Source organism: Trachurus trachurus, assembly GCF_905171665.1.
Source record: "Trachurus trachurus genome assembly, chromosome: 6".
In the NCBI taxonomy this organism is placed as follows: domain Eukaryota; kingdom Metazoa; phylum Chordata; class Actinopteri; order Carangiformes; family Carangidae; genus Trachurus; species Trachurus trachurus.
This window is the reverse complement of record NC_139897.1, coordinates 10,133,642-10,145,776: the sequence shown is the minus strand read 5'-3', so window position 1 is coordinate 10,145,776 and position 12,135 is coordinate 10,133,642. Positions and strand designations below refer to the sequence as shown.

Sequence of the window (12,135 nt, the reverse complement as noted above, 5' to 3'; positions counted from 1 at the left end):
TCAAGACCAGCTATTGTGACGTCTTACACTGTGCAAATAAGCAGACCAAGGTACAATCTATATACTGTACAGAGGTGTGCTCTGTGTAACTCTGTCAAAATGCACCAACAGTGCTCACCTTTCCCGAGCATGGGTAATCACATGTCCTTGAGGCAAATGCACGCTAAAAGCAAATGTTTTCACCGTTGGGCTTCTTTGAAGAGGTTTTGAAAGCACAGGGCCGCCTCTGTTGAGATAAGCTTAAACAGATTAAACAACCTCCACCGAACCCCCTTTAGTCCTTAAAGCGACCCTGCTTTAAAGGTAGTAAACAATCAGGCATTCAGGCTTAAAACATGCACCTTGGAAAAGCTTAACGTTTTTTCCATCACGTTTACACTCTAGGCATGACGTTGCCACAGAGCAGCTCAGGACTGAGCATACCCATGTATCCGGGAGCTAGTTGTGTTTATCTGGATTTCAAAGCAGCTGAAAGGAGGAACTGTCACACCCGATTTGAACTGGTTGTACACATGCACGGTGAGACATGTCAACAGTCTTGACAAACTATTTTGCCGGTTGGTAGCAGTTAAAACATGTCGCTGCAGAGCCATCACGGGGGGAAAACACTGGTGGTGGTGCACATCCTGAATGCTTCAAAACTATAACTTGTGAGCAGAGCCCAAATTTAGCCCATACATATTACTGAGGAAGATTAACTGTGCTTTTCTGCTTAGGTTTTTTAGACACAACTGGGTTTGACATATTGAAATGTTGTGTGCTAAAATCAGAGTTGTAATTTCACTTCCTGGAACCAGAGCACAAAATATCCATCCTGGATGAATGCTGTACACACTCTTACTGCAAATTACTGTATGGCTGTAATTGAGGGTGTCATTTGTGGTCTTATTGTGATGCATTGCAACATTTGCCTCGTTGCCAGTTCATCAGGTTTATCAAGCTAAAACGCCTTGGGAAAGGAAATCCAACCTTTGTGAAGGTTAGGATGTCCCATTATTGTTGAATCTGCTCGACAGATGACAGGTGATTTTATTTTATGTGTAACAGGTGTTTGTATCCAAAATGGTAGCCTATCTCTGGAAAGAAAGAAAAGAAAGAAGCTGCTGCTCTTTCATTCACAAGTTCTGACACCAATATCTATAGATTTTTCTGCATTTGATTACTCTCCGCAATAAAACCGTCATTGACACGTCAACTATGTGTGGCCACCATTCAAACAATGAAACAACACATCCACTACTGGACACAATCAGCCCACACATGTCAGCTGCATCACCAGCAGCATCACACTGCTCCAAACAAACAATGATGATGCACTTTAGCCAACAAGTGCACGAGGGTAATACTAAAAACAAACTGGCACATGCACATTGGGACACGATGAACATCACGCAGATATAGAGGAAAGAGAAGATAATTGTGCAACTGATCTGGTTTTTATTTATAAATCTCTGAATGCCCTTGAATGAGAGACACACAGAGACTGGTTTCCCATTATGTCACTGTGCCACCTCACCAGCTGGGTGGGAGCGGCCTCCTCCAGCACAACAGCGCACATTAAAGTGCAGAAACTTAAAGGATGGAAAGAAAGGCTGATCAGAGCCATGGCTGCGCTGTGGACTGAATGTCTGCAAACAAAGAGCAGACTTGACAGTGTTGGAGGAGCTGCACTGAACCGCTCCACTGTCCGTTCCTTAAAACCTGCTGTCAGTAAAGCTCCTCTCTCATCGATTAACTGTCTCTCTGCAGGAGCTTTGAGCAGAGGCCAGGCTTCAGGAGAGACACAGGCCCATTGTCTCTCTCCCACCATCTCTCTCTGCCTGTCTTTCTTTCTCTGGTGGCTCAGCTCTTACAATAGGCAGCATCCCTCTCTCCACATGGAGGTGTGGAGAACACAGCCTGTGTGTGTGTGTGCACCTGAGTGTGGTGCTTTGTATTGCTGCTATATGTTCACACACAGAAAACAGATTGTGCATTACACCTTTGGGGTAACTACGAGTCACAGCCAAGGGGAAGCACACACAGGCCGAGACTGTGTCCTTATAAGCCGGTGGCAGCATCAAGAGGTGCCCGGCTGGAACTGGGTCACCGTGCTAAAATGAAATGAGGCTGATAATTTATAGATCTAGTGTGTGTGTATTAGCAGATGCTGCTGTTGACCTGTGAGTGTTTGCTCCGCCCGCAGCACTGACTGACAGGTGGCGCCGGGTAATTAAGACACAGATACGCATATAACAGTTAATGGGACATTAAAAGACATTTTTATGACTTACCTCAGTGCCACGCGGACCGAGCTTTCATCCTGCCCCGTCGTCATGACTCCTCATGCAATAATCGGTGGAAAAGCAACAAAAACCGGATTTGTCAGTGTTGGCTGTTTGCCCCTGGCAGAACAGCGAGATAAAAGTGCGCACTTCCCCGGCACCGCTCTGCTCACCTCGACCTGTGAGCCGCCATTTCAAAACAACCAGAGAAAAGGTCTCGGCGGTGTTTTCACCATGATATCAGCGGGAAGGTGAGGCGCTGTGTCCGCATGTCGCGTTTACGTGCGCTGCATCTCTGCGCAGTTCTGCCCGGATGCTTCAGCCCCGGCTCCAGCCCACATGCACACGGGACTGCCGCTACCACCGCCGCGCTGCCGCGCCTGCCGCGAAGCGAGCCTTTGCCGCGCGCGCGTACACACGCGGACACATTCAAAACACACACACATGCACGCGCTGCCGTGCCTCTGTCCGCTCCGACTCCGTTTACGCACCGGGGAGGAAGCCGCAATGCGTCAGCAAGCCACGCCCTCTCCGAAGCACCGGCTGCGAGATGACGTCATAACAAGGGTCTGTACATTTCATAAGAATTTTTTTATTTTTATTTAACCTTTATTTAACCAGGCAGAATCAATTAAGAACAAGTTCTTATTTACAATGATGGCCTGACAAGAGGCATAAGCTTCTTGAGGGTGTGTGTGTGTGTGTGGGGGGGGGGGGGGGGGGGGGGGCTGTGAGGGAGAAAAGATAGGTTAAAATACAATAGCAAATATGTACAACTATACAAACATTCAATAATATATACAAAGCATATATATATAGCATATATACAAGGCATAGAAAAAAGGTAGAATATCCATAGGCTGTGTGTGTGTGTGTGTGTGTGTGTGTGTGTGTGTGTGTGTGTGTGTGTGTGTGTGTGTGTGTGTGTGTGTGTGTGTGTGTGTGTAAATGAATGACAGCAACAGTTTTATTTTTCAAAAGTAATGCAGGTTAAAGCACTGGACCTATTTTGTAATACCTTGAGAATAAATCAAATAATCATATTGTTGATTGGAAATTACATCATCATTATTTTGTGGCATAATCAATATGATCATGGACTGACAGATTAATTAAAAATGAAAATTGTAGTGGTTGTTTACCAGAACATTTTCAAACACATGATCAAAATAGTTTGTGTTTAATAACAGAATTCCATGTCACATTAAGTAGGAATATCTTGCAGATGTAACACAAAGCATGTCTTTAAGTGATAGAAACTCCAGTGACAGTTAAAGGCTATGTCATACTGAGCCAATAAAAACAATTTGAACAGTCAAAGTTGTCTTTTAAGGTGTGTTGTAAGGTGAGGCACACATCAACTCACGCACTGGGTAACATGAGAAAACAAGTTGCCAGCCACTATCACCTGAGACACCAGCCTTCATAGATTTGTTCAGTTTTACAAGCAACCACCATACAACTTATTCATATATTTTGACAACTGTTGTATAAAGCCTTAACTTTAACAGGACACCAGGGAGACTGCGGGCTGTAGCACTTTGGCACCAGAAGCAGCCTCCCAACCACTAGCCTTGAAGCTGGTCCTGTTGTTGTTGGGCCCCATCAGCTTGCTGATCAGCACTGCAGTCCCCCTGGTTCAGGCTGCTCAAGTCTTTCAGGAACTGCAACCTGAAATTCAGTGCATCTGCAGTAGTTTTTGCTCATTCCACCTGATAAAAAAAAAAAAAAAAGCTGTAGCCCCAGCTGTAGCTGGCTGAATGAACCCACACATCCTGATTAGAAGACCACAACAAATAAGCATTAGCTTATTGCATAAATAAAGGCTAGACCAATGAGAAGACGGTGTACCATGTCAAATACTTGTGCCAGGCTGTTATGCATAGCAGGGTTCTCACGGAAACATACAAATGCTGAAAATCCCAGTAAGCAGAAAGCAATGAGACCACATCCAACAACAAAGAGAGGAAGCAAAATGCATGTAAATCTTGTGCAGCTTTCCACCACTAGAGATGGCTCCTGGCCGGCAAAGAGAGGCAGTTTGATGCCAAGCTCACAACTTTTCTTTAGACCTGTGAGTAACGTCTCATGTTAGCCATTTAGCAAAAAGTGTTATTGGTACACCCGAGGACAAGCGGTAGTGATAAACATTTGGTGGTAAGTGGTATAAATTCAGGATATTGATGTTTTCGACATGCTCGGTTTAGGTGAAATTTGTCCTCTTCCTGTCAGCTGTTGCTTAGCCAGCTACATCAGTTACCATAGGCATATTTAAAAACTGATGGTTATTCATTTACAATAGACAGAGTGACACATACAACCTTATTACCATATTTTTACCACTTTAAATGACTGTAACAAGATCAGGCAGGAACGAAAGCTCACAAGGCCTGTATGTTTTAATAGGAGGTGAGCCATTAAAGAGGTGAAATGTTTCCCCTGGTGGCTGTGGAGCAAGTAGCATGATGTCAAACATTTTACCTGATTACTTGCTGCTGACTGATGGAAGGAGCAAAAGAAAAAAATCTGCTGAACTGGACCACTGTTCTTCTGAAATAGACACAATTATCTGTCCAGGGGTGACCTCTGCTGGACACTTTGTACACCACCATTTGAGAAAAACATCAAAGGCCATTTCCCATGGATGTACTGGAAGAAGAAGGTTGAGACCATTCCAGTTATGAATAATCAAGGTTGCCAGTGCCAGGGGTTGAGAGCAATAGTCAAGGTCAGGGGTCAGTTAGCAGGGAGCAGGGACCCTGGCTGCTTCAGTTTCAGAGAACTTCTTGAACTGGCCTCTGGATATCCTGGCCATCACCTCTGCCTTTCGGTAAGTAGGAGGCCTGCTTTATCTGCTTTTAAGAAAACATGAAAACAATTTCCAGTCCACCATCAAGTAAGAGAAAGAGTGTTAAGGTGCAAAGCCCCGGCTATGGATAAGTAGCTATGACACACTCATTCACACCTGGTCTTGATGATAGCTTTTTCTTGGTCCCTGGAAGTTGATGAAGGCCCAACCCCTGATAAGTTGGGCTTTGGAGAGCCTAACACTGCTCCTTGAACTTGTCGCTCTTTCTACACCCTGGGCAATTGATCTAAGCCACCAGCCCTGCTTGATTTTGACCCACATCTGGTCCAATGTCAGCTTCTTCTTACCCCCTGGGTAATAAATAAAGCAGTCCCTCAGTCACAAAAAGTCAGAGCTGGTGGCCTGGATAACCAGAGACACTGCCAAGGAGCCGGTATAAGACTCTCAAATGCACAAGCAACCATGGGGTAGAGTTTTGAGCCAGTGCCAGAATTTAAAAAGAAGAAACTTGTATGTGGACTTGGTGCGAGGCCATCCCATTTACAAACAGCCATGGTTGCCAGCCCAGCTCTGAATATATTAGACCAATCTGTTATGAAATGAAAAGATATTAAAATGCTGATGTGAAAGACCAGGAAGTGTGAAAAATACAGTACCGACTGTGCACTGTTATCTTGTTAAACACAACAACAAAGAGTTTGAGTAAAATGTCTGAGGTCGAGTTTCTGAGAGGATTCGTTACCGAGAGACTGACCGCAGCCTCCCAGGAAATCTTAGCGGCCGTGGACAGAGTCGTAGCCGGGTACGAGGCGGAGGCTTCGGGCTTCAGACAGGAGATCGAGCGGCAGAGGAACCTGCTGGATGTTCTCCTGCAGCCTCGAGTCATTCTCAACAAAACCGGTTGGTGATTCAGTTTTAAATCCATGGACCTCAAATTTAAAGACGTAAAACATCAGTGCTTTAGATTCAGATGTTGATAGCAAAATTGAATCAACGTTGAAGTAGGCTATGGTCAGGCAGCTCCGTTGAATCAACATTGATTCCTGACGTTATGTAAGAATGTGGCCAAAATTGTTGCTGCAGTCAAATTCTAAACACAGCAGCGCGTTGTTTCCCCTCCCCTACCCCCCAGTCTCGAGGTTGCCAGATAGCGATGCGCTGCTCACTCACTGTACGTTCACACCATAGACTGTAAAAGGTTCACACCAAAAGCTTCCAAAGCGTCTAAGACGCCGGAAGTCAATTCATTTTCAATGAGAGCCCGGTGACACTGAGCTTCCAAAGCGTCTACAGGCGTTGCCGCGCTTCCAAAGCGTCCAAAGCTTCCAGAGCGTCCAAAGCGTCAACAGACTAGAAGTTGAGCCCTGGTCAACTTTATGGTAATTAGCTATGACGCGGCTAAGCGGCAACCAGCGACAACCTGTCAGAATAGAGATGTCCGTCGGCTGCCCTTTTTTTGTATTTCGGCTCCCCAATGACCAGCGCGATTGAAGTTTGACGCCAGTCACGTGACGAGCGGCCAAAGCGGCTGATAATATTTGCCGTTTCTGTTTTGGAAGCTCAGACGCCGACCCTCGAGCGTTTTTGACGCTTTGGAAGCTTTTGGTGTGAACGCACAACAGTCAGTCTCAAAGCAGAGTAAAAAGCTAAATATTCATCAACAACCTCCCCAGCTAGAAATTTTTTGTTCTAAAAACATTCTGACAATGTTACCTATAATGTTGTTAGAATGTTTTTAGCGGGAAGTTTTCTTTAAGTTCCCAGAACGTTCTAGAGGAACATTCTCTGAAAACATCCTAAGAATATTTTGTGATAACCTACTTAAAATGTTGAAAGAAAACATTGCTATAACATTATACCCTAATGATTAAATGATGTTTTTAGCGGGAAGTTTTCTTTAAGTTCCCAGAACGTTCTGGAGGAACATTCTCTAAAAACATCCTAAGAATATTTTGTGATAACCATTTTTTGTTCTAAAAACATTCTGACAATGTTACCTATAATGTTGTTAGAATGTTTTTAGCGGGAAGTTTTCTTTAAGTTCCCGGAACGTTCTAGAGGAACATTCTCTGAAAACATCCTAAGAATATTTTGTGATAACCTTCTTAAAATGTTGAAAGAAAACATTGCTATAACATTATACCTTAATGTTTAAATGATGTTTTTAGCGGGAAGTTTTCTTTAAGTTCCCAGAATGTTCTGGAGGAACATTCTCTAAAAACATCCTAAGAATATTTTGTGATAACCATCTTAAAATGTTGAAAGAAAACATTGCTATAACATTATACCCTAATGTTTTAATTCTGTTTTTAGCGGTAAGTTTTCTTTAAGTTCCCAGAATGTTCTGGAGGAACGTTCTCTAAAAACATCCTAAAAATGTTTTGTGATAACCTTCTTAAAATGTTGAATGAAAACATTGCTATAACATTATACGCTACTGTTTTAATGATGTTCTTAGTGGGAAGTTTTCTTTAAGTTCACAGAACGTTCTGGAGGAACGTTCTCTAAAAACATCCCGAGAATGATTTGTGATAACCTTCTTACAATGTTACAAATGAAAACATTGCTACAACATTATGCCCAAATATTTTTGCAAAGGGTAACAGCTGAAAGTTTTTAATGTTTCCAGAATGACAATACTTAGGGACTCAATAACATGCTTTGAAAAAAAAAAAATCCACAAAGGTAATGTTGTAACATTTCATTAAAATATTTAAACATTGAAATATGACATCATCATTCAATTTCAAGATTACACTTTCCTAACAGACCACTAGGATCACTGAGAATTTACCTAATAATAGAACTGGACTACAAGCCCATGTTAATGTTTGACAACATTCATTTATTTAAAACATTTTTTGATCTACTTCAATAAGCAATGCAAAAGTACAAGGTCATCTACTGTATGATTTGAACCATTTAAAATATCAATCACAAGGAAAAAACCCTAACCCAAAAATACAAAGAAAAGGTGTGTGTTCACTGTTCATGTGTCAGAATCCTCTGACAGCAGTGTGGGGCTCACACACTGCAGGACAGGAGTCTTCCTCTGTGACAGATGGTCCAGTTGCCTTAAATCACCACCTGCATTATGACAAAAAAAATTCATAAAATCATGATTGTTTCGGCTTCATTAGATGTCTTTTGGTTATCCTGTAAATTACAGACCATTAATAATGAAGTTAATACCGGAAATAACCAGTTATATCAGCAATATAAGTAAAGTAGATAAAAAGTGAGGTATGGTATAGTGGTAGTGATACAATGTCTAGTAATTACTATACTATTTACTACTATATACAGGATTCCAAAAAACTTGTTAAAGGGATAGTTCAACATATTGGCAAATTGGCCCATTGCCATAACCCCTATAGTCATAGCAGTAGGTTCGTTGCCTTTAATTGTCGGTGCAAGCTATTTTTAGAACGGCAGAGCAGAGCCGTGAGCTGCTCGGAGCTACGCTACGGAGGCTCATGGGATTTCTTGGTTTCCCTCATCAAATTCATCAAATACACAATCCAACAACTCCAAAACGCTCTGGTGGACAAGTTGTGACCTGCACATTCAGTTGTTTTAGAGGTAAATTAATGCAAAACCGCTGATGCACATTGGCTTCAGGGACAGTTTTTCATCAAGCAGTCTCTGCATTTACCTCTAAAACAACTCTGTCTGGTAACGTTGTGTTATTATCTCATAGCGTGGTGAATGTGCAGGTCACAACTTGTCCACCAGAGCGTTTTGGAGTTGTTGGATTGCGTATTTGATGAGTTTGATGAGGGAAACCAAGAAATCCCATGAGCCTCTTTAGCGTAGCTCTGAGCAGCTCACGGCTCTGCTCCTCCGTTCTAAAAATAGCTTGCACCGACAATTAAAGGTAACGAACCTACTGCTATGACTATAGGGATTATGGCGATGGGCCAGTTTGCCAAAATGTTGAACTATCCCTTTAAGCCCGGTGGTAGGGTGGCACCAGCAGCCCACCGGTGCCCAAGCGTGTTTTTTGTGACAGGGGGCTGACCCTGACCATTGACTGATGGCAGGACCCTATAGGTAACAGATACATTAATGGAGTAATAGAATTTAGAAGGCGTGATTTCATAAGGGCTTAAGATCAATATTAAAAGTTGAATGGAAATGTGAAAATATTACCATTATCATGTCTTATTATAAGACATTTATATAACATATTTAAACACCAGCTATAGCCAGTCTCACAGATTGCACTCTTGAAATGCTGTTCAATCAACCACAAAAATAAATAAATAATAAAAATACTATTTAAATAAATCAACTGTCTGCACTAAAAACTAAAAAACAACTGCCTGGTGTCTCTATTGTTAAAGTCTAGTGTTATTTATCAGAGATTTCTATTTTTTTCCTCAGAGGTTTTTGCAATCTGAAGTCACGTACAAGTAATGTAACACACGGCCAGTCGTCATGGAAACGAGACAGTCACGGATCTACTAAAGATACTCTATCTACTGTTTGGACCAGAGTGAAAACAAACATGTGTAAACGCGAACCTTACGAGCTGCAAAATGAAACAATGGAATGGATCATTTTCACATCTGGTGAAAGCGTCTCGGCTCACAGAAGTCCGGAGCTCTGACGTTGTAACTTCACATCACAACTTCGTTGGGCATAACGGGACATGTCACGAAGGAGAGGCCGTTACGTATTAAGTATTGTTTGTTTGTTACCTCAATAAAGTCATTTCTATTTAATTTGTGTATATCTTAGTCATTAACATTTGTTACCTCAATAAAAAGTAATTTCTATTTAATTTGTGTATATATCTTAGTCATTAACGTTGAAAACACTCTCTTTTTTGTAGTAGAGTGAAAGGTAAAAAAAAACAACTAAATTCCCCAAAATTAAAACGGAAAAAATGATTTTATAGGACCCCATTTGTATTACAGCTCTGTTTACAAACTTGTCGGCTTTCTTTAAGTAAACAAGCCCCTCGGTGTATGTTTGAATAGCCATCTGACGTTGTCTGTGGGGGAAGAAAATGTGGTTTTGAGGGAAACAGGTAAACAGCCTAAACAATGTAAGATCTGCCTGCTCCCATTACGGGGACAGCTCTCCATTCCGACACACCTCCACTTCGAAACACCGCTGTTCCGACAGGGACAGGAGGGCTCCGTCTCGCGCGTGATTTTCGATTTTTGGCGTTAGGTTCAGTAGACTTTTTTCTCTGCTACTCTACACAACTCCACAATGGGTTGAAACTGCTTCAGCACACTGCTGCATCGTGTTGTCAGACATGAGTGTTGCATGATTCTCTATGTCAGCAGCTTTTTGCGTAGTTTAGAAAGGTAAATTGTACCAGCGTATTTTGATGTCAAATTGCATACCTGCTTCGCAAAATGTGTACACACGAGAAGGTCTCAGACTCAGAGCAGAACTTGGTGCAGTGGCCCGGTGTGTGTTGATTCCTCCAGCAGCAACATGCTACCTGGCTCTCAGAGCTGCAGGCTTTCAGCAGCTGTCTCTCGGCACACGGCAGCTCGATCCCCTGGTCCAGCCCCAGCTCTCTTCTCCACAGCTTTCCAGTTTTCAGCAGGACACCGCAGCTGCCGTGACATATTGGCATGTGAAGTGTAACCCACTAAGCGCCACAGGGTAGTATGATATATGGACCAGGGACAGGTTCCTAACAGGAGGGTTAAAGTGACAGAGAGAGAGAGAAAATGACACATTATCATAAATGGAGCCACAGGATACAGTCAGCTTGGCTGTATTGAACTGTATGGAAAATGAAATAAAAAAATACATGGAAAGTGTCCAGTGTTATGTTCGTTTCAATGTCCCTTTAATGTCGTTGTTGTGGTCAAGTCAGCACGCTCAGTCCAAAGGGAATAAAGTCAAGTCAGATGTAGTTTAAAAGTCTTAAAGTCTGTGTTAAGTGTCATCCGAGATTTGATAAATATGTTAGAATATGGTTCTTGAAAACACATGCAAAGACCGATTACTATGGAGCACTGATCTGAGGGTAAAACTATTTTTGAGGACAAGGATTTCTCAGTCCAGGTGAGACGCTGAAGCATCGGACTCATATCTGGCCACCACTGGCAATGGGAGCCCTGAGCTATGGGCCAGACGCTCCAGCGCCTCACCTGGACTGTATGTCTTTTCCCTCAGCATGTGTTTATCTGAAGTATTCAGAATTAGAGCTGGACTCAGACTCAGAGGTTCAAACCTGTAGCTGCCCGGGTATGATGTGACAGTTTGCATGAATGTCATTTGGTGGTACTTGATTGAAAGTTCAAATTTGACAAAGCTCAGCAAGTGGGCAGGGCTTCAGTGCCTGCAGCAGACACAACTCCAGCTTCCAGAGCTAGGAGAACTGCTTGATTTTGTCATGATTTTAAAACCTTATTTACTAAACTAATTTTTCTAGCATTAAATCAAATTTGACAGGATGGTTAAGACATCTGTGGTGTGACTAACTTAGAAAACTAGTTTAATTTTATACAGACTTTAAGTTAAAGCAGATATCAGCTTCACGGCCGTTTCGGCTAATGCTGCGTTCAAGGCAGGCTTTTGAAACCGTAAGTTACAGCTTCAAGTCACAACTACGACTTGGTAGCGTTCCAGGTAACCCGTAGCTCGTGTTTTTACCATCCTGTTGTCTGTGAAAGTTCCCTATAACGGCCACTCGTAACTTCCGACCCGTGAACTCGTACCAGATCGAACTGGTATGACTTCACAGGAAGGAAAAACACAAAGTACGAGTTTCTTTGAACGCACCATGAGTTAGCAGCCCCCGCCCTTGTCAGGCATCAATTGGTCCTCGTGCTACGTCACCACATTCACGCGCATCCCTTGGCTGCACACACAGCCCTTCATGCCGTTCTCTCTCCTCATTGGATAACACTTGTATCCCACAAGGAAAATTTTCTCCTCGGGTTACAGCAGAGCAGAGTGACGGAGAGACTCGTGTTTAGGCTGAAATACTTCATGTAAGTGATTGCTGACGGAAAATAGGACTATTTAGGACTTATATTAACAAAAACATTCCACTGATATCTGCTTTAAGTAGCCGTGAGTCTATGG

General features: G+C 42.7%; 1 protein-coding gene across 4 annotated transcripts in view; it reads right to left on the bottom strand.

Annotated features, from left to right (window-relative positions):
* Window positions 1-2,695, bottom strand: part of LOC310986841 (kinesin-like protein KIF21A) — a 54,525-nt gene extending 51,830 nt beyond the window's left edge. For all 4 annotated transcript variants that reach the window (XM_083972931.1, XM_083972932.1, XM_083972934.1 and 1 more), the window contains exon 1: window positions 2,274-2,695. In XM_083972931.1, coding sequence (XP_083829057.1) covers window positions 2,274-2,317 — 44 coding nt within the window. In that variant the 5' untranslated portion in view covers window positions 2,318-2,695. The remainder of the gene's footprint in view (window positions 1-2,273) is intronic.
* Window positions 2,696-12,135: the final 9,440 nt, after the last annotated feature.